Source organism: Nelumbo lutea, chromosome 6, assembly GCF_056320005.1.
Source record: "Nelumbo lutea isolate HS-2025 chromosome 6, American lotus-T2T, whole genome shotgun sequence".
Taxonomy (NCBI): Eukaryota; Viridiplantae; Streptophyta; class Magnoliopsida; order Proteales; family Nelumbonaceae; genus Nelumbo; species Nelumbo lutea.
Genome location: NC_142689.1, coordinates 26,613,640 through 26,636,324, shown reverse-complemented (window position 1 = coordinate 26,636,324; position 22,685 = coordinate 26,613,640). Strand labels below are relative to the sequence as shown.

The 22,685-nt window shown below is 37.6% G+C and overlaps 1 protein-coding gene across 2 annotated transcripts; it reads left to right on the top strand.

Moving 5' to 3' along the window:
- The first annotated feature begins 1,089 nt into the window (after positions 1 to 1,089).
- On the top strand, positions 1,090 to 20,863 carry LOC148848108 (GTP-binding protein). Of its 2 annotated transcripts, XR_016101151.1 has the most exons (10): positions 1,185 to 1,658; positions 1,828 to 2,179; positions 2,286 to 2,510; positions 2,858 to 3,117; positions 3,638 to 3,846; positions 15,352 to 15,477; positions 17,828 to 18,013; positions 19,139 to 19,303; positions 20,056 to 20,193; positions 20,380 to 20,863. XR_016101151.1 is itself a non-coding variant. In XM_088951587.1 (9 exons), the coding sequence occupies exons 1-9, from the start codon at positions 1,517 to 1,519 to the stop codon at positions 20,698 to 20,700; spliced, it is 1,959 nt and encodes a 652-aa protein (XP_088807713.1). In that variant the 5' UTR covers positions 1,090 to 1,516; the 3' UTR covers positions 20,701 to 20,863. The 2 variants fall into 2 exon arrangements, 1 of the variants encoding a protein (XP_088807713.1); XM_088951587.1 differs by lacking the exon at positions 19,139 to 19,303 and having other exon boundaries at positions 1,090 to 1,658.
- Positions 20,864 to 22,685: the final 1,822 nt, after the last annotated feature.

The following is a 22,685-nucleotide window of genomic DNA, read 5'->3' as shown; positions in this document are numbered from 1 at the left end:
TCTTGCAATTTATTACCTTGTATATTGTTGTATGATTACCATATGTGTCTAGCAAACATTACCTTGTATATTTTTCCCATTTTTATTTCTTATTTCTCTGTTTAGCTCCTGGTTACCAAAAGTAAACGGTACCAACATCTATTTATTGTAAACACTTGTGGGTTCAATTCAATGCATACAAAAATTCTGTTTTTGTGCCTAACTTTTCTCAGATACTCAAAGAAGTTACAACCTAATTGCAGAAATAGCGAAAAGGGATAAATGGAAGCATATTATTTAGAGCTTTCCAAGAGATGATGAGATCAAAATAAATTTTGATGCATCATGAGATTGTGATAATTCTTGTGCTATTGCATGTGTTGCAAGATATGCTTTTGGAGAAGTGTTAAAGGTTAAAACATATTTTATTGACAACACTTCCATTAACTTGGCGATAGCTTGGGCTGCTTGGGAAGCCTATAACATTGCCTTAAATTATATGGACATCCAATTCCTATTGAGGGAGGATTCTCTCTTAGTCATGCCTTAGGCTTAGTTTGGAAAGAATATAAATACAAATATATACAAAATAATCCAAAAATACAAGGTTTTGCACTCTATGTATTTCTATTTGTACTCCTTCCAAACTGAGCTTAAAGAGGGAGATTGACATGCCGTGGATACTAAAGACTTTTCACAGAGGAATTGAGATCTGCTCCTTACACTGCACTCCTCACAACCCACATCCCACCCTGTATTGGAAACATCTCCCCATGAATAATAAATTTAAGGACAGAAAATGTTCCCGATGTGCGGTCAAGACATGCTATGAGGCACACAATGTGAGGAGCAGATATGGACTCCTCACAGAGGAATGCTATAAGGTTCATGAGCTGCTGATTTGCGGGGGTGGAATACCAGAGTGAATCTACTCCTCAAATAGGACGCCTCACATTGACCTCACAGGCACATCCCACCATGGTAACATTATACCTACTTATAAGTTATTATTCATAGAAGATGTTTCAATACATGGTCATATTGGTGTGGGGCGCCCTGCGTGAGGAACAGATCCCAATTCTAGAATACCATCAAATTTATCGTGAAACTAACCAAGCTGCGGATTTGAGGGCAAGGGAGGCTCTATGACTCCGCTCTTCCTTCTTTGTAATGTTAATTTGCCTCAATCTTTTCTCTTATTTGTTAGGGTGATTTGTGGGCGTTGGCCGTTGGGCGATAAGGGCAGCAGCAAGCCAACGGGTGAGTAGCCCGATTGGATCGGACCGGATCCGATTGGACCAGACGGAGAGTGCGAGTCCAAGACGAACCCTAAGAGCAGAAGACCTCATTCCAGCCTCCAGGTCCGGGCATTCGTGTAATTCAGGTTTGAATTTGTATCCCGTCTCGTCAGTTGCAGTCGAAGTTGAAAACAGAGCTGCATTGGAACCAAAAGGATTATACGAAAATGAGACGGAGACCTTTTCTATTGCTCTTGTAGCAGCACAACAGTAGTGTAAAATGTAAATGTAGTCTTTAGATGGCTCGACGATCCTGCGTTCGAGCTCTGCCCTGTGGCTTCACCTTCCTCTGGCACAGTCCTACGCCACCTAGCAATATTAACGGAGTAAGGAGCTTCTTGTCTTGGGGCGAAAGCGAAAGAGACGTTGCCAATTCATTTGGTTTGTATTGTGTTTATCCTCGATTCCCACTTGATAATTGATATATTAGACAATCTTTCATTTTCCCCTTTTGAATCGAATTTTAAGATTTCAATAAATCTGTTATGCCGTTCTGATTGAAGAATTTATGTGGGTTAAACTAAACTGAGCTGACGATGATGCTTCCCAGGAGCTTTATTGGGTCATGCACTCAACTCACTCAGGAAAACCACCAGAGTGACACCCCAGAGATTGAACTGTTGCAGTTTAATCTCATTCTCATCTATGCAGAGATGTCGAGCTCTCTCGGTTGGATTTTGCGGACTTGCTGGAGCAAAAGAAGAGAAACTGCTGGGTTGTCATAATTCAGGTGTTGATCTCATAGTTGTGGATTCTGAAACCGCCGGTAGTGCTGAAACAAAAAGGGTCAAGAGAATCCGCAATAAATCATTCGTTGAATTCAGCAAAGTTGACACTGAGCTACTCCCAACTGTAATTCTTGTTGGGCGTCCTAATGTAGGCAAGTCGGCACTCTTTAATCGGTGAGTTGATTCTCTGGTATTTTCTTTTTAGATCGCATGGAACATGGAAGGGTGTTCTTAGCTGAAGCTAGTTACTGTATCTTCCCCTCCCTTTTATCTAATGTAGTTTTATCCGGAGGAGGGAAGCTCTTGTATATAACACTCCAGACGATCATGTTACAAGGGACATACGTGAAGGAATCGCAAAATTGGGTGACTTGCGTTTTAGGGTATTGGATTCAGCTGGCTTAGAAACGGCAGCATCTTCGGGAAGTGTTCTTGACAGAACTTCTGAAATGACTAGAAATGTGCTGGCAAGGACACAATTTGCAATCTTCTTGATAGACGTCAGGTCAGTTTCATGAATGATTTTTTAGCATATGCTAGATGACTTAGGTTTTTATTTTAATCAGTATGTTTATAACTTAGACTTGTTGTTTGATGTATTTATTTCATGTTGTGGCATACTAGTCATTTATTGCATACATATTGTTGGACGTCAGGTCAGTTTCATGAATGGTTTTTTAGCATATGCTAGATGACTTAGGTTTTTATTTTAATCAGTATGTTTATAACTTAGACTTGTTGTTCGATGTATTTATTTCATGTTGTGGCATACTAGTCATTTATTGCATACATATTGTTGTTCTCTATTGGTGTGGATTTTCTATCTTTCTTTACCTCTAATCTCTGTTTTAGGGATGGTTTGCAACCAATGGATGCAGAAGTTGGGAAGTGGCTGCGCAAGCATGCACCTGGAATCACTACCATTTTAGTGATGAACAAATCTGAATCACTTGATGACCAAAGTGGGTTTCTTACTGCAGTAGCTGCGGAAGCCCATAAATTAGGATATGGGGATCCCATTCCTATATCTGCAGAGACTGGATTGGGTATGGTCGAATTATATGAAGCCCTTCAGCCTTTGCTTGATGATTATATGCTCCATGTTTTAAATGGTAAGCAACGCGTCTCTCAGTTTTTGTCCTGCCAGACTAAAATAAGCTTGCTTGTGCTAGTAGAAACTAATTTGAGTCCATGATTTCCTAATTCCTACTAGTTGTGATAGGTACGTACTTGTAGAATAAAGAAAGTACCTTGTTGTTAAGTGGTTATCTTATGTTAGAACAAAAAGTGAACCATTGTAATTACCTTATTAGTTGATAATCCATATTAACCAAATAATTCAATCATGAACTATTTTGATCAGTAACCATGATCAAAGGATTTATTTAAATACCTTAGAAAAAATTCATTCTTTCAGATAAGTCTCAAGTGGGAGGGGGACAGTTACAACAGTATTTAGGCTGACTGAGAACATCATAACAATGAGTATGGTAGAAAGTATGGTGCAAATACAAAGCCCTCATTCTTCATTGTTGCACAATCTTTTGCACTTGCTCTTCTTAATGTCTGACTATTTCTGTTGTGCCATTGCTGTCTTTTGATCTTTAGCTAAGATTGCGTTTTCTATCACAGACAGAGAAAGCGAGGATAATTGCTTCTCAGAGGTTGAGGAGTCTAAATTACCCTTGCAGTTGGCAATTGTAGGACGGCCCAATGTTGGGAAGTCTACACTGCTGAACACATTATTACAACAAAATCGTGTTCTGGTTGGGCCAGAAGCTGGTTTGACAAGAGATTCGGTCAGAGCTCAGTTTGAATTTCAAGGGCGAACAATATACTTGGTAATTTCCATGACACCTATTTTGTTTGGATTTTGACGATATTTTTTGCCATGCCCTTATTCTAACAATGCATATTGAATACATATTTGGAAAAGGCTTGACTTTGTAATTCATTTGAGAAGGCTTCCAAATATATACTTTTTGTCTCAGGCATGTAGATCATCTGGTTGACATTTGGTGCCTCAACCAAAGTCATAGGAGCCTCTAGAGGCATTGATATTATTCTGTAATGTTTTGAATGGTCAACGCCAAGCTGGGTACACTATCTTTATTTTTGGTAGTGATGTGCAAAGAATGATGGTATACTTTGTAGGCAGGATTGTAATTATGTCATTGTAGAATCTTTTTGTTGATAAATCTGTGGTCATCGACTTATCTATTTTGAGATATATCTGTGCATCTAATATAGCATCTACTTTCTGGCTGTGGAAACAAATTACAGTCTGTGCTGCAAATTTGCTACCATCACCTACTGTATAGGTGGCACTTTGCAGAAGTTTATTATAATCAAAATTTTCAGATATTAGATTGTGTCACTTGTCAGGTTAAGGGAGTGCTCTGTCACTGATGTTTTTTTTTTTTTTGTGTGTGTGTGTCTAAAACAGGGGTGGATGGGACCATTTTGTATAGTGCAAACACAATGCCTGTGAAATTTAGGTGGTTCTTTGGCTTTGTTTTTGCTCTTTTTGTGTTCGTTTTGTACATCCTCTGATGTACATCCCTCTTTTTTGCTATTAAATGAATGAGTGATACATGTCACCTCTTCTCAAAAAAAAAAAAAAAAAACGGTGTAGCACAGCTAAACAACATTATATTGTTGAAATAAAGGTGAAAAGGTATAAAAGGGCATCATAAAGACCAAATTCCAATTTGGAGAACCACTAAGTTTAGGGTAGAAAGTGGTGTGCTTATTATAGTATGGCTTCAACTAGTATCTTTCTTCATCTGTTCTTCATGAAGGTCTCTTCTATGACTTTTAATTTCTTTAAACAAAACAAAGCATCATTCATTTGTTCTTTTTTCCCTACGTAATCACTCCTTTCTTTCTTTATGTGACTAGGAGTAGGGGCTCCAACCCTTCATTTTTTCCCCTTTTAACTACAAGTAATGCAGACATTTTCTTTCCTCTATATCTCTATTGCATTTAGCATAATAAGGTCTATTTCCGTTTCTTTATTTGTTTTTTCCCATTATTTTTGATTTGTCACACAATTTTTTTTTTTCTTTCATAGGCTATGTATTATTAATCTTCTTTTATTAATGCTTTTTAGAATGGAAATGATCAATGATGGATTAAAAGCATTTTTCTTTTGTGAACTAAATTCAGAGCAAGAAGAAAACAGATCTAGGGGTGTCAAGAATAGTTGACCCCCACCCCAAAGAGTCTCTTTTATATTAAAGAGATAAAATGTATGTACAGTTGCGAGAATGCCCTTACAGGGCTGAAAGATAAAAAGAACAAATAAAAATATAAGAACTACGATATTGTACAACAAGGACTACTCTAATAATGTACATCAAGATATTATCTTCACACTCCCCCTCAAACTGATGTGTAGACATCAACATCAGTTTGCCCACAAGAATGAGATGTTGACTTTTAGTCATGGCCTTGGTGAAGATGTTGGCAATTTGCATGTGAGAGACAACATGAGGAAGAGATATAGAGCTTGTAGCAAGGAGGTCTCTAATAAAGTGACAATTCACCTTGATATGTTTAGTCCTCTCAAGAAAGATTGGATTAGATGCGATTTTGATAGCGTTGATGTTGTTGGCATACATAGGGATAGGAGTAGGAAGAGAAATACCAAGATCCATGAAAAGTGACTTCAGCCAAACAATCTTGCTACATGCAGAAGACACAGCTCTATACTCGACTTTAGTAGAAGACTTAAAAACAGTTTGTTGTTTCTTGCACTTCCAGGAGATGAGAGAGTCACCCATGAAGACGCACCACCCAGTAGTGGATCGACGAGTGTCAGGGCAACCAGCCCAATCAGCATCAGCATAAACCCTCAATTGCATGGATGATGAGGAAGAGAAAAATAGTCCCTGAGAGGTTGTGTCTCTAACATAACGGATGATGCGACGAATAACAGCTATATGAGGTTGTCTCGGGGTAGAGACAAATTGACTGACGACCTGAACAACATGTGAAATATCAGGCCTGGTCATAGTAAGATAGATCAAAGAGCCAACAAGCTGATGGTACAAGGTAGCATCAAGAAGGATGAGGCCTTCGGATTTAGATAGCTTGACATTCAGCTCCAGGGGGGTATCAACATGTTTCTCATCAGTGATTCCAACTAGTTTGACGAGATCAGAGGCGTATTTTTGTTGACAAATAAAATACCCTCGATTGCTACGATGAACCTCCAAACCTAAGAAGTAAGTGAGAGGACCCAGGTCCCTCATGTGAAATGAGTTATGAAGTAAGGACTTCAGCTCACAAATGCCGTCATGATCATCCCTTGTTAGGAGCATGTCATCAACATACATTAGAAGAATAGTAATACCTTGGGGTCTTCTCTTAACAAAGAGGGAGTAGTCAGAGGAACTCTAGTTATACCCAACTGTAACAACAACATCCCGGAAGCGTTCAAAACAAGCCCTGGGTGCTTGCTCTAGGCCATATAAAGACTTATTCAGGTGACAGACACATGAAGGATCACTGCAATATCCAGGCGGAGGTTTCATGTAGACTGTCTCCTTTAGTTCACCATGAAGGAAAGCATTCTTCACATCTAATTGGTAAATAATCTAGGAATGAACAACAGATATGGCAATAAGAGTCTAAACTGTGGTGATCTTAGCAACCGGGGCAAATCTTTCTTCATAATCAATCCCATAATCCTGACTGTATCCTTGGGCAACTAACTGGGCCTTATATCGATCAAGAGAGCCATCTGATTTCAATTTGATCGTATAGACCCAACAATTTCAAACAATAGAAGCATATGGAGGAGCTGGCACAAGATCCCAAGTATCATTCTCATGGAGGGCTTGAATTTCGGCATCCATAGCTTCTTTCCACTGAGAACTTCTAATGACTTGCTGATAAGATCTAGGGATATCTGTGGAAGAAAGTACAATAGAAAAGGAATTATGGTTTGAAGGAAAACCATAGCAGTTAGGAGGTCGAGAGATACGGGTAGAACGACAAAGTGGAATAACCGAACTACTATCCGAAATAGGAGGATCTTGGGTCAAGATATCACTTACAGAGGATATCTGAGATGAATGCTCTGGATCGGGTGGAAGAGGGGTTGTAGGTGTAGGAGTCAAGACATGTAGCCGCTTGCGGGTGAAGACAAGAAGATCTCTCTTAGTTGAGGAAGTAGTAGTGTCATTTGAATCAAAGTCTTGCAAAACAGAGATGGAAGGAGCAGACAACCTAGCAACCCCAGCAAAGAAGGAGATATGTTCAAGAAACACAACATTCTAAGAAATCCGAATACGACGAATAGCAGGATCATAACACAAAAATCTTTTGTGGTTAGGACTATATCTCACAAAGGCACACATAGCAGATTGAGCAGTTAATTTAGATCGTTCACGAACAGGAAGACGAACAAAGCAAAGACAACAAAAAACATAAAGGCTAGAGAAATCTGGGGGATAACTAAAAAGTTTTTGGAAGGGAAAAGTGTTGCCTAGAACAGAGGATGGAAGAAAATTGATCAAATACACGGCTGTACTGGCTGCTTCTACCCAAAACGAAGTTGGAGTATGAGACTCCTGTAATAATGTCCGCACAACACTGAGAATATGTTCGTTCTTCCGTTCAGCTACACCATTCTACTGTGGAGTGTCTGGGTAGCTGCGCTGAGACTGAATTCCATAATTCCTCAAGTATGCCAGGAAGTCTCCATCTCTATATTCTCCCCCTGAGTCTGAGCGGAGGATAGTCACATTGCACTTGAATCGATTTTGCACCATAATATGAAACAATTTAAATGCACTAAAGACTTCTGATTTGTGTCGCAGAAAATAAATCCAAGTATATCTGGTACTATCATCTATAAATAATACGAAATATCTGTACCCCAATCGTGAAGTAATAGAAGCAGACCAAACATCACTATGCGTTATCTCAAAAGGTTTAGTGGCATGTTCAGATGTATGAAGAAATAGTAAAACATGACTTTTACTCAAACAATACGTAGTGCAAGAAACATCAAAAGTATCAATAGGGGGAATTAGACAAGGAAGAACTAAGTAAAGCTAAGGATGCCTCCGATTGAGATTTCTCAAATTCCAGCGCAAACAGACGGCCCAACCTATGTCCCTTCCCTTTCACCTTCTAGTGTACCGGTCTTGTATCAAGCAACCATCATGAGAAAAGGTGAGAACATTTCCTTCATCAACAAGTTGGCCAACAGAAATCAGATTAGTAGTAAGGTTGGGTACTAAGAGGGTTTTGGAGAGAGGAAATGATCTAGTTGGAGATAGTTGAAGGGACAAATCATTACTACCAATGATGTCCAACTTTTCACCATTAGCAGTAATAATATGTTTATGGTGAGTTTTAATGGAAGGGATTGGGTGATTGAGGTAGGCTCCTGTCATATGGTTGGTGGCACCTGAATCTATAATCCAAGCATGCGAAGGGGAAGAACAATATGCAGAGAACTAACTAGACAAGCCAACAACAGAGAAAGCAAAGGAAATAGTAGAAGATACTAGTTGCCGACCCTTTCTTCATCCATGACACCTGTTGAATCACTTTTCACTGAAGATCCACCCCTGGTAGATATAGTGTCTGTTGCTAGTCCATCTGTTGCCTGATAGGCCCGAGGCTTAGTCTTTTTTTGAGAGCCCTTAGCTGGTTGGACTGGACAGTCTGGAATGATGTGACCATGTTGCTTGCAATAGGTACACACATTCTTCTTATAGTGAGATGCAATATGTCCAAAACCCTTACACTCATAGCACTGGGTTTTGGAGAAGTCCTTGGAGGTTAGCTTCTTACTCCCATGAGCAACAAAGGTTGTTTCAGCCCCAACTTCAGCCATCTTCCCATCAAACCCGGTTGCAGTGAGAAGTCTAGTCTCTTCCCTTAGAAGTTCCCCTAAAACAGAATCCATATCTAGAAGTGTTCCCCTACTTAGAATGTTGGACCTGATTATCTCATATTCAGGTCTAAGTCTCATCAGGAACGGAGTCACCTTTCTCTTCTCAAAGTGCTTCTGAAGATATTTCACACACTCTACTAGATCCGAGGGTTCAATGTGAACAATCTCATATTCAACCCATAAATCAAGAAAACCAGAATAATACTCCTGTATCCTCCTATCTCCTTGGCTGTAAAAGAATATTTCTGATTCTACCTGATATTGTTTAGATACGTTGGACTGTTGATAAACTTTTTTTAGATACATGTACATCTCATGTGCTGTTTTCATTCTCCTCATGGGTACAGATATATGATAGTCAATAGAACACAAAATCCAAGAAACGAGTTTACCATTATCCAACTTCCATTGTTGTAAAGCTTTGGCCTCGGTCTCAGCTGGTTTGGTGACCGTTCCATTCAGATATCCTTCTAAACCCTTTCTCTCAACATAAAAGTCGAAGTGGAACTTCCACATCCCATAGTTCCGTCCATTCATTTTTACAGGAATGATATCACCTCTGTCTGAAGCCATTACAGCAAGAAAAAAAGCACAAAATAGGGTTAGGCTGAAGCTTAAAGAAACTAAACTAAAGTAAAACTTGATCTAAAGACGAGTGAAATAGGCTGTAATCAATCCAAGAGAGTAAAAAAACTGAGATAGAAACCCCTTACTTTCACCGGAGATTGTTCAAGATCCAAAACAAGGAGAAACTGAACACACAGTCCAGAAAAAGAAAAGTCTGGGCGCAGCAGCCAAGAAGAAGAGTCCAGATCTCTCTCAAAACTTCACGGATCTCTGTAAAAATTTCAGAATATGTTGAGAAGGGCTAGGAGACAACTCCTTTCAATTCTTGCTGCAAACGGAGGTCAAACGAGAGAGATCCAATAAAATCTCTCTCTCTAGATGTGCAGAAAACAGAAGAGGAGTTCCCGGAGAAATCAAAACAGTCCAGGACCACTCGACAGAGATGTAGGTGTTAGACAGTTTTGTATGCCCTTAGCTTCAATCAAAATTGATGTACTTTATGAGTTTATTGTAAATGAATAAAAGTGCATATTTGATTCATGTTCCCTTGGTATGTTTCTGTGTAATACCCTTAAACTGGACACTTATTGAAACTCGTGTTAGTTTAGAATGTTCACAGCCAGTGGGTCGGTCTGGGGAGATCTATCCTGACAAGGCTGACACTGTGGTGCCACCAAGTCGGTTGGGGTGGCTTGTCTCAGCTACCGGGGTGAGACCCTAGGCACATACAGTGTGGGATTAATTGAATCTTTGAACTGGACCAGATTTCCATTATTGCCCTGGACCTTGGAGATTGATGGGCAAAACTGGAAAGTTACACCTGACCCCTAGACTCGATTATGATACTGCACTAGGTGTCAGATCGGGCTGTCTTTGATGTACCAATCAGTGAGATCCTTAGCGGGGGTCAAAACCTGGGTATGTTGGGACAATCCGAGAATTCATCTGAGTGGGTGATCATAGTGACAGGATCAGCCCCTTTGTCGGACAAAGGTAATGATCGGGGATGCACTCTCACTGTTGGAAACCAAGACTGCCGGCAGCCGATTTCAACCGTTGAAATTTGTTTTGCAAAATATTTTTTATATGAGATATAAAAGTATATATATTATGGTTTCTAAAATGTTTGCAAAAGGGTTTTAATTCCCGGGATCCATATAAGTGGAGAGTGCAACACTGTTCCTTGCAGCCGAGGGAGAGGTCCTCTCTTGTCGGGCAGTGTATCATCATTATGGGCTGAGAGGTTAAGTGTAAGACCATTGAGGATAATACCTGATGGGCTAATCTTGCATCTGCCCACAGTCCCTGGGTGTTACAAGGTGGCTTGGCCCAGGGACCACTTAGGGTAAGTGTTGGGCCCATAGAGCCCATTTGATGGGTTTTAGGGGGTGCACTGTCTTTAACAATGTATTCGACCAGGCCTTGTAACAAAGGCTGGGCCGAACCCATGTGGCTGATGTGTAGATCAATGCTTGGGTCCCACGCCATACAAGGAAACCCAACTGGGCAGCAGTTAGGGAGGTTAAGTGAGCACATAAGCTTAATGGGCCTAAAGCCCATTTCGAACTGGGCTATTATTTTAGTTAATTAAAGGGGCGAATTCTGAGATGGATTAGCAGTTAGGATAGGGTCTTAATCCTATCCACTCAGAGAGTCCAGATCTGAATGTGATTCAGATCTAGAAACCTCCTAATAAGATTGGGATAAAGCTAATCTAATCTGCAGATAAGATAAGGGTTTATCCTTATCATTAGAAGAGAAGGCTGATCCAAATATGATTTGGATAAGCACCTCCTAATGGGATTAGGAGCTGATCTTTTCAAGTTAACAAAAGGAAGGAGGGGGCGGCAACCTTGAGAGAGACTAAGAAACACATCAGATCCTCTTTAGTGCTGAAATCAAGAAGAGAGAATTCTGCACCCTGCGAATACTCTCTTGCCGCCTCCCTGCTCTTGCTGCCCTGTTTGCCAGTTCGATCTCCAACTGTGGGAGAAGTCAAGATTGGATCTTGACATCAATTCTTTGAGAAAGGATTGAAAAGGAAGCTGTGCTCACGTTCCATCCTGTTGTTTCTTGCGAAGGACAGAGTTCTTGGGGAAGAACATTGCTGATTCTGCTCCATCCTGCACTGCGCCATCTTCAGTGGGAGCAGTCTTTGGATCCTTCCTTGGGCGTGAACACCTTCGTTGGGAGATATTGCTTCTCCGTATCAGGTATCATTCTCTTCCATTCCTTTTGGTTCAGATCTGGTTCAGTTTAAGGTTCAAGATTTATCCTTGAAAATATGATTTTCTAAATAGGGAATGTGATTCCCAGTTGAAAGAAAAAAAAAATTTTTGAAATTCGCCCCTTATTCCGCAATCTTTGGGCGTCCATGGGATGGATCTCTCAACCCTTCAGTAGGTTCTCAATAAATCACGAAAATAAGATTGATCAGAGAGAAGGAAGATCAAAGAGCAACCTGCTCTGGTACCATGTGAACTAAATTCAGAGCAAGAAGAAAACAGATCTAGGGGTGTCAAGAATAGTCAACCCCAAAGAGTCTCTTTTATATTAAAGAGATAAAAGGCATGTACAGTTACGAGAATGCCCTTACATGGCTGAAAGATAAAAAGAACAAATAAAATAATAAGAACTACATACTGTACAACAAGGACTACTCTAATAATGTACATCAAGATATATCTTCACATCTTTCATTTTTTTATCATTTTCATTCTACCACCTATTTGACTGATTTGCTTTTGTTCTACTTCTAATGTTTACTTCTAGTACCCTCCACGCCTCTTTGCTGTCTTCTATGTTCAAATCCTGGACATGGCCTATGAAAACCTATGAATTCATGTTGTTATTATAGTGGCCCTCGAGCAAAGGTGGCCTGTGGAATAGGCGGAATCTTCAGGTTTGAGGTCTGGTTATTATGGTGTGACTGGGCCTCTGGGGTCTGAGTGATGGCAAATCAGTGAGAGCAGAACTCTAATGTCTTCTCCAAGGATGTAAATCGTTTCCCAATAGGCTTTCAAAAGGTCATTATTAGGGTTGTTACTTGGTAAAGGTATGTGGACATTGAGCCTATCTTTCAGGAAGCAAGTTGTTCACAAGCTTGCTAGAGAGGGTGTGAGGAGAGATTCCTTACATTTGGATTCTTTCCATGTATCAGGATGCGCTTTGTGGAGCCTTATTATCTTTTCCATCCTTTCTTGAGAGCCTCTTTGATGCAATCTTTTCAGTTAAGAAAAGAAGGAAAGCCCTAGAGACTACACTTGTGCAATAAGGAACTCCTACACTGCCTTATGACAAACTGTTTGTTTGGTCTGCAACAAACATTTGACTTAAATTATCAACTGTGCGACATGTACCTAAATTCACTTCCAGATCTATCCCTAGATTGGTACAAAAATGCCAGATAAGCCCTAGTCCCTAACATAAAGGAAAAGGCCAGAATACCCTTGAATCTTGTTATATGTATCTTAAGCACTGGTTTGTGAAGAGGAAAAAGAAGATGGATTAAATTATTGAATTTTCCTATATTTATTTAATAATATTTTATTCAAATTGGAGAACCTGAAGTGGTAGATGAAGAGGATTTTGCCAATACAGATTATAGAGAACTTTTTATGTTAAGGAGTTTGTTTCCTTGGCCTACCAGCTCAATGTCACCATTGATCACCAAGATTTTTCTTGAGATGTTTAATCAGATTGGACAGTTGACACTCCAATTCTGAACTGGTCACCAATCAGTTCAGATTAACCCCATATTGTCATCTTATAAAGAATCATGGACTTGGCCAAAAACCACTGTAACTATCCTGTTAATAAATATAAATTTACCTAAAATTTATTAGAAAAAAATTAATTTCTTGGTATGGATTTTCTTTTGGTTACTTGCTATCCTATTCCTGTTTTCCTTTTTTAAATATTTTCCCTATTTTCCTATTTTTTTAATGTTTTTATTGCATCTCCAGATGTCAGCGGTCAAACTTTTCGAATTGGATGGTTGAACTGTTGAACCATGAATTACCAGTCTCCACCTCTTTCAGAGCATTAGCATTAATTGATGTATCCATGGTACATTGCATGCATGATTGTAGTATTTAGTATCTTAAAAAACATTTGTTCCTTAAGGTTTTTAGTAATAATGCTGGTTCTGAACCTTGGCCATCATTCAGTAATGGAAATCTTATTGCGTTTGGACTATGCCAAAAGGCTGCTTGTTGGAGTAAGTTTTTTATGAAATGGATTTAAATATTTTTCTCCTTATTCTTGTTTAGTGGACATGCAGGTTAATAATGACTTATGAGTAAGCTGAAAATGAAATAATTAAGCTTTATCAAGTTACAGGGTGCAGCAATTCTATGAGATAGTGAAACAATAAGGTGTTTTGTACCCTAACATTTTGAAGAAACTTATTTGATAGGGAGCTGGATTAGGTAGCAGCCTTGTTCCTGCAGCCTCAAAACTTTTCTCCAAGGGTTGGCTATGTGGATATTAGGAGGTGGAAGTGGGAGAAATCAGGGGTTTTTTTTTTTTCAGTTAAACTATGTATTAAAAACTTGACTACTGAGGGCAATAGGAATTTTCTCATTTAGAGATTGTGCGGCTCCCAAGGGTACCTTCTAAGATTGGCTTCATTCTATGGATTGCATATCTCTGGATAAATATCTTATATAGGTGAATTAGTTAAGGGGAGGTTTGGGCACCTTGTCTTTGAGTTTTTCTATTCAATTCTTTGAATTTCTCTTTCCGCAATCACCCTGCAGAATCTTCGGACACCTCTTCATCCATTGCCCTATGAGTTTAAAGATACGGTGTTTCTTCCCAAGATGCCTAAACATGCACTGGTGCTTTTCCAGATCAGTTAAGGAGGCTCTGATTGGATGGCATTTGGGGGGTCTTAACTGTAGAGATAGATTGATATTGAAGGCTAGTCTGGTGGCCATCATCTAGAGTATCTGGACAGAAAGAAATTCTAGAATTTTTGAGAATCAAGAAAAGCAATAAGATGCAATTCTCAAAAATGCAACTTCTTTGGTGTTTTTGTGGCTATTAGTGGGGGAGATGTTTAGAAATGTTAGTTTTTGTTTTCTGTTTACCCAGGAACTGTTACTGGGCTGAATGCTGTTATTTTGTTTTGTTTGTAATTAAGGGATTTTATTTCTGGTGGGTATACAGTCTCTCACCATATAGTTTTTGGGGATTCCTCCATACTTTATCCTTCTCTCCTCCTCTCAAAAACAAGGTTGCATTCTGGAAGTTTATTTTCTCATTTATGAACTATGACTCTTGTTGGTGAAATATATTCTCTTCCTCAATCTAATATCATTCAGATTTTGTTTGTTCAGCAATACAATAGTACTATATCATTTTTTTTTTTGAAAAAGGGTAAAGTATGATTGTATTAATAAAAGGTCCTTTGTTGGTCCAGTTAACTCTTTTTTTGTTAGAAATTCAAATTGGTTGGTTCTATCAGATTGCATTTTGTTTGACAAACCACCATTCTACATGTTTACTTTCCAATCATATACTCATAAGAAGGTTGTTTATCAAATTTGCATGTGCTTTTAAATCTGACATAGTGTTAGATGAGCTCTATTATTGGTTTTACCTTATTGGACTAATTATCTATTATAGTTATTTGTTTGTAGTGGAGAGTATATTTGTTGAGACTTGAGAAAGAAAGCCCCACATCTTTTTAACAGACTGTAATGTCGGTTTTACTATATTCATACTTCAACTTTCACCTTTTTTTCCTACCCCAAAAAAGGAAAACCATTATGTTTCTTTGATAAACCATGAGTGACATCAGATGTCATTGGACATTTTAGTTGATGTATTTTTATAATTGAGTTCTTTTATTATTCAGGTTGATACTGCAGGGTGGCTGCAAAGGACAAAGCAGGAAAAAGGACCAGTATCCTTGAGTATTATGCAGTCAAGAAAAAGTCTTATGAGGGCTAATGTGGTTGCTTTAGTCCTTGATGCAGAAGAGGTTTGTTATGTACCATACTGTTCTTTGTGCATATATGTTTTTTCAAAGATATATAATAATAACATGATCCCTGTTAGATGTAAAGGCATTCTAAAAAAAGGAAAAAAAATAAAAAAAAGAAAGAAAAAGAAAAATGGTTAGGAAAGGCTCTTCAGGCCTTGAAGGTTCTGTGCAGCCTGGTTCGATTAATTTGTTAACTTGTCTTCCAAGGCAGGTTGCAAGGGAAGTATGGTGATTTAGAACAGAAACTTCTCTTCAGTCCTAATACTGAACTATCCTCTTGTCCAATTGTTTCTAACATTTGGGATCAGTGGTTCATCTCATCCTTAAGATAGCCTTGAACTAGGAATATTAATGAGCCAAACTGAGATGCTCCTTACTTGGGATCATGATCAAGGGTTCAAGCTTAATTTTAGCTCAGTTTAACGTATAGCTTGAAGACTTGTGATTTAGGCTTTTCTATAAAAAATTGCAAGTTTAGATTTTGTTGTTTATTGAATTTTGGGATGACCCTAGCTGTTAGCCTGTTAAGTGCAAATCCAATGAGGAGCAATATCTTTAGTTGAGAAACTGAGGACTCAACCCAAGGTGCCTATCTTGTGGTCCTATCTTACTGTTGGCTAGTCAGCTTCTAAGGTAACCTTAAGCTTTTCTCCATATACTTATCTTGACCCTTGCCAAGCTGCAAATCATAAGGGAGCACCCAACAGAATTTCTTGATTTTTGAAATGGCAGGAGTCTTCTTAGGAGGAATATCTGCATCTTCTTCCAATGCTCTCTTGACACAATGGTTCTCTATTCAGCAGCATGATCTTTTCTATATATATACTCTATGAAATTCCTAATTTGCTGCACTGGCCATATACTTAGGTGCCCATTGCATTCTGCAAGTAGAAAGGGGAAACAGAAAAGCACCACCTACTTATTCATGGTTTTGTTACTTCCATGGTTTGATTCCATTTCCAGAGCTGTTTGGGGTTGATTGGGAGATACATGAAACCATAGATCTTAATTGTTGTTCTCTCAGGAAGTAAGGTTTAAATGTGTTGACCACTTAAAAATAAGAAATATTAGAAATTTTGTATAGATTTATTGTAAAATTTTATAACATTGTAAACATTAATCTAATAAAATACTTTTTGAAAGTATTAAAGGACATACTCTTTTAAATAGTTACATTATTATATAGTAATAATAATGATGCTTTTAGAATGATTATACCTTTTCAAGACAGCCTGTTTCTTCACCTAGAATAAATTTAGGTCTTTAAAAATTATCACATAATACATTGTTAATATTTTAGTCTTAATACTAATTTATTATGTTTATTTAATATAAATGTTATTATTTAAATATGAATATGCTTCTTATGCTATTATATTTTTTGTTCTTTGTTAAGAGTTGAAAACATTAAAACATCAACTATATTTTGATAAATTTATGTATAGTTATAAATTTCATAATAGAAAATAAGAAGGAAAAAATTCATCTATGATGATGTACTCAAAAACATAATAGGTTTGAAAAGAACAAAATCATATTAAAACTAATGATTTGGATTGATCATCACTTCTGATAAAAAATGTTGGACAGCTGGAGAAGTTGTCAAGGATGACTTCTTGAGGGTGTTCATAGAGTTTCTAGCAAATTATCTCACTTATTTTGAGAGGGTCAGATTCTTGGGAAATCCCTGGATTTGAGAGGTTCTTCTGTAGATTCTTCATCAAACATGCTTGTGTTTTAGCATCCAGGTTAAACATTTTCAGTCCAATATATGCCAAACCAACTTGCTTGCTAATTCTCTTTGAAATGTTCCATTAAAAAATGTGAGTTACATGGTGGGCCATCTATCTCAAATTGTTCCTTTGTTTGTATTCTTGCTTATTTATATTATGTTGTTGTCTTTGTTTTATTTTGTTTTTTATCTTTTCTTGGGTTGGTCCCCTGTCTCTTTTCTTATTGCCTCTTTATTCTTCTTCTCTTACTGATTAGAAAGGAAGAAAAGAAACAAAAAAATTATTGCCCACATGGCACTCTTGATTTAGATTGTTCTCTGATATGTATTTATTGGCCTGTTCTTCTCTTGGAAAATGCGGTTATTTGTTCCTCTTCCTCATGTGTCATTATAAATTTCATATGCTTTTTTTATGGAAATACTTTTTTTTTTCATTTTTCATTTTTGAAGACTCAGTTCCACCAGCTAACATGTATTCTATAACCGTATATAATGTCCGGCATTTTCTGTTGTAGGTAATGTCCAAATTATTTAGATACAGGAGATTCATCTCTATTTCCAACATAATTGAATCTCTGTAACTTTTTGCTGTGTGTGTACCTGTGATCCATTTAGATTGCAAGAGCCAGAAGCAGCATGAAGCATTCTGAGGCAGTTATAGCAAGACGAGCAGTTGAAGAGGGTCGTGGTCTGGTTGTTATTGTGAACAAGATGGATCTTCTAAAAGGGAGCAAAAATTCTAAGTTATATGAGAAGGTTATCGAAGCTGTTCCAGAAGAAATTCAATCTGTCATACCCCAGGTTTGTCACTTCCCTTGCCCATGACATTTATGTGTTACTTTATGGATTTTATTAGGAAAAGGGGGAACCACAACTGAAAAGAAAACAAAGGGGATTGGAATCCCCTTGTGGAAGCACAAAGAAAGGGTCTTCTGTTCATTACACTATGAGGGGGTGATAAATTATAGCATGTAGAGTAGAAGTTGGTTACAAAAAAATCCTTGAAACTATTGACAACCAGAAGACTAGAAGAATGACTGCTTCATCACGAAGGCAAATTATCTCTTTCTTAGTCTTTGACTTGTTCAGAAAAGTTTGGCTTAATTTCTAAGAATTTCAGCTTATGTTCTCTCTTCCTTTTAATATTGGTAATTATTGATTTTTTTTGGTTAATTAATAACTATGTTAGAAAAGGAAAATTTTCTAGCATATGATGGCTAGAAGCCTAGAATCACCCTCTAGAGCATGTCTTTCAAATGACATAATTAACTAGGATACTATACAGAAGTCAAATTTATATGGTGTATGCAAGTGTAACCCAAGATTGAATGAAGGGCCAAAGAAGGTGCACTGAACTGTTTTAGAAGAGAGTCTAACAATAAATGCTTTACAATGTCTGTATCTGCCCAGCATGATGTACAGACTTTTTATCCATATCTGCCAAAAGCTCTAACATCAGTTTAGTAATTAACTATGCGGTTCTCTTTTAATGATTATGGAAGTCATTCAAAAAATAATACAAAGTTTCAATCCATCAGTCTCGGCCAAGGTTCAAGGTATTGATACACCTGATACGCATGAACATGCATATCAGGTGTTTCGATAGAATGGAAATCTATTTAATTTTTTTTTTTTACTTTCAAATTTTCCAGGGTGACTTTTAACAATATTTATCATTTAAAAACATTAGTTTTTGAGAAACCCTTAAAAATAGCATATCAATGGGCCACTGGTATGATACGATACACCCAATACGGGGCATATCATATTGAAATTTTGAACATTGGTATCGATTATCATTTTAATGGCTTCTTCATTATTCATCCTCAAATGGGATCACCCTATATAGCTGGGTGACTCATGAAATCGATCATGATTACAACTGATACTATCAGAATAACTAACTAGTGCCATTGTAATTGCCAGATCTCAGATCTGTTGACGTGGGTTCCTTGTATGGACACACTTCACTGGGGCCCTGGGGTTGAGTCCAATAGTCTAGCTCGGCTGTAGTAATGACCCATTATGTAATGTTGCCCTCTGGATTGGTCCTTGTGTTCTTGGGTTCTATCAGGAGGCATCGGTCACTTGGTAAGAATAGGATTCTGCTTTCAATGCTTTTCTGGACTTTATAATATCCATGCTTGTCATGCAATTATTCTGACAGTAGACTTGGGAAGTTTTGCATTCAAAGTACCAATATGGAACCTTGTACTTGATAAAACCATTAGATGCAAAGTTTTAGACTCCACATCATGAAATAAGCAACTAATATTTAAATGGTTTAGTTATGTCTTCCTCTGCTGTTACAAAGTGCTGTAGATAGCTGATATTGGATACTTCCATGATGATGATGATGTTATTGCTTCCTTATTAGGTCTAATTGATCTATCCATCCATAAGCAAGTTAATTGAGATTTTAATCCCGTGCAAACTTGAAGGTCCCCATTGATTGATTTAGGTGTATTATGATGGGCTATCTTGGAGTATAAGATAAAACTTACCAATCATCTAGTTTTACTTTTACGTTTTCTTCTGTAATTCAAGGAAGATTCTAGTTCCTTTTTTAATATAAAACATTTGCATATACTGTGATATTGCATTTTATCTTCAAAAGGATTCACATTTTGCCCCTGCAGACGCTGAAAGAAAATATTTTCCCTGTAGTTTAACAATTAGAACTTAAGCAAGCATACTTCTACACCCCTTTCTGCAATATAAGTTTAAGAAACTAAATAAGTAAGTTATAGGAAAAGTTTAACACGTTTTGAACCAATAATACCTTCTGATGCCTAAATCAATGATAATCTAGTCAACCTTTAACAAAGACAGTTTGTTGGCAGGTGACAGGGATACCAGTTGTATTTGTTTCTGCATTGGAGGGAAGGGGTCGGACAACAGTCATGCGCCAAGTCATTGGAACTTATGAAAAATGGTGTTTAAGATTGTCAACAGCACGCCTTAACCGTTGGCTGCGCAAGGTAAGCTTGTAGTGCCTGTAAAATCATTTGTTGGTAATGCAAAAGGCCATTTGCTCGGTGCTGATCCCAGTGATCTAGGGTCTTGGGGTGGGGTGGTGGTGGACTGCATGTAGTCCTAATCACACACGCAATGTTCTGAGCATGGCATGATCCTACAGATGACAGATTTTTGTTCTGGTTGAACAGGTTATGAGCAGGCATTCTTGGAAAAATCAAGCTGCACAACCCAAAATCAAGTACTTCACACAAGTTAAAGCCCGACCACCAACTTTTGTTGCTTTTATGAGTGGGAAGAAACAACTATCAGATACAGATCTGAGGTTCTTAACCAAGTCTTTGAAAGAAGACTTCGATATGGGTGGGATACCCATTCGGATAATGCAGCGATCTGTCTCTAGGAAAGAAGGTAGCGGTAGCTGTGGCAGTAAGAACCAGTCTACTGGCAAGATGCCTGAGAGGATTTTGTCTGACAAGAGAAGTGCCTCCACTTTATTACATTCAGTATGACCCATTTCGCTGTGGAAGAGTAAAAAAACTGTCTTCCGCTGTTCTAAAATCTAAACATGGCAGAAGTTTTCAGGGATGTATATTAGTTTCTATGCTATATTTATTCATTAAAAATTAATTGAAGGAAAATGGAAATGATAGTTGATTTAATTGCTTGCATTAATGCATCTCTGAGATTTACACCTTCCATCCAGTGTCAAACATCAAAACAATAAAAAGGAAACGAAGGCATCTCTCTCCAAAACAGACGGGGCTGAGTCCTGGGATGGATTATCAAATTAAAGCATCGCTTTCATCTGTGTCAGCATAATCTGATGACCCGCTTTCCATATATTGGTTGGTTGTATTCAGAGCTTGCATAAAATTCCAAATGAACTCTTCTCCACTTTCCATGTAATGTATTTTTTGGGATGGTGATTTTTAGGTGTTTGGATCTCCTACACACAATAATCCTATTCGCACCTACCAATACATCACTACAGCTGCGCATTGAGAACATCTCCTGTGTTTGTTCAGATCATCGGAGAGAGGGAAATATGATATAAAAAAATTAGGAAATATGAAAGGACCCTTGACTTCTTCCTGATTCTGGATCTCTGCCCATAAGAACTCTATCCACATCTACCCACAATACAGTACTTCTGTGCATTGGGAACATCTCCTATGCATAATACTACGTAAGAGGATGAGATGTTCTCCATGTGTGACTGCAATGTTATGTGGGTAGAGATTTTATGGGCAAGAGACCCGAACTCCTTTTTCCTTTCCGTTAACTAAAAAAACGCTGTGCACTACCAATACCTTGTTCAAGGTCCTCGCATGGAGCCAAAAAAGAAAAGTGCTCCTATGGAGAATCCAATACTTCCTGAAAATACCTCTTAACAGACAGTTGAGATCTTACATTTCTCACATCAACCAAGAGCTTCAAGACATTTTTAGTCAGTAGCTCGAGTTTCTTAGGTCTGTGAGATATAATTTGGATATTCTTTGTTTCTTATTGGATGGTCCAGAATTGGCGTGCAGATTATCCGCCCTGTGGTACACTCCTGGACATCTCATCTTAGACTAGTGGTGTTAATCGACCGGTTTTGGTTTGGATCCAATCCGATCCAAACCTTATCAAATCAGATTTGGGCGGTCCATTATAATTATTGGATTAGGCCAATCCAAAATAAATTGGTCCATATTGTTATTGGTTTGAATTAGACCTAAACCAAATTTCCAATAATCCAATCATGAGGCCAAACCCTTGTCCAATTTGAAATCAATCAAAACTGAAAACATAAAATCACTTTTATGAAAGTACTCTTACGAAAACACTTTTATGAAAACATTTTTATAAAAGCACTTTTATAAAAGTACTTTTATAAAAAATACTTTTACGAACACTTATAAAAATACTTTTACAAAAGTACTTTTATGAAAGCACTTTTCCAGAAGTAGTTTAATAAATGTACTTTTACAAAAGTACTTTTATGAAAGCACTTTTATAAATGTACTTTTACACGAAAGCACTTATAAAATCACATACAAAAAAAAATTTACGGAAGTACTTTTATGAAATCACTTTTATAAAAGTACTTTTATAAAAGCACTTTTAGAAAATCACTTATGTTAACTTTTACGAAAGCACTTCTACAAAAGTACTTTTATAAAAGTCTATGGAAGTACTTTTCGAAAAGTGCTTTTACAAAAATACATTTACAGAAACACTTCTACAAAAGTACTTTTATAAAAACACTTCTATAAAAGTGCATTTACAAAAGTACTTATACAAAAGTATAAAAGCACTTCTGAAGTACTTTTAATAAAGTGCTTTTATTTTTATCAAAGTACTTTTACAAAAGTTCTTTTTCAATGCTAAAAGTGCTTTTATATAATTTTTTATATTTCCTTCGGTCTGAATTGGAATCAATCCAATCCGTTTACACTTTAATTGATTGAATTGGATTTGGTTTGTATTGGATTTGGATTGGATTGGGTCT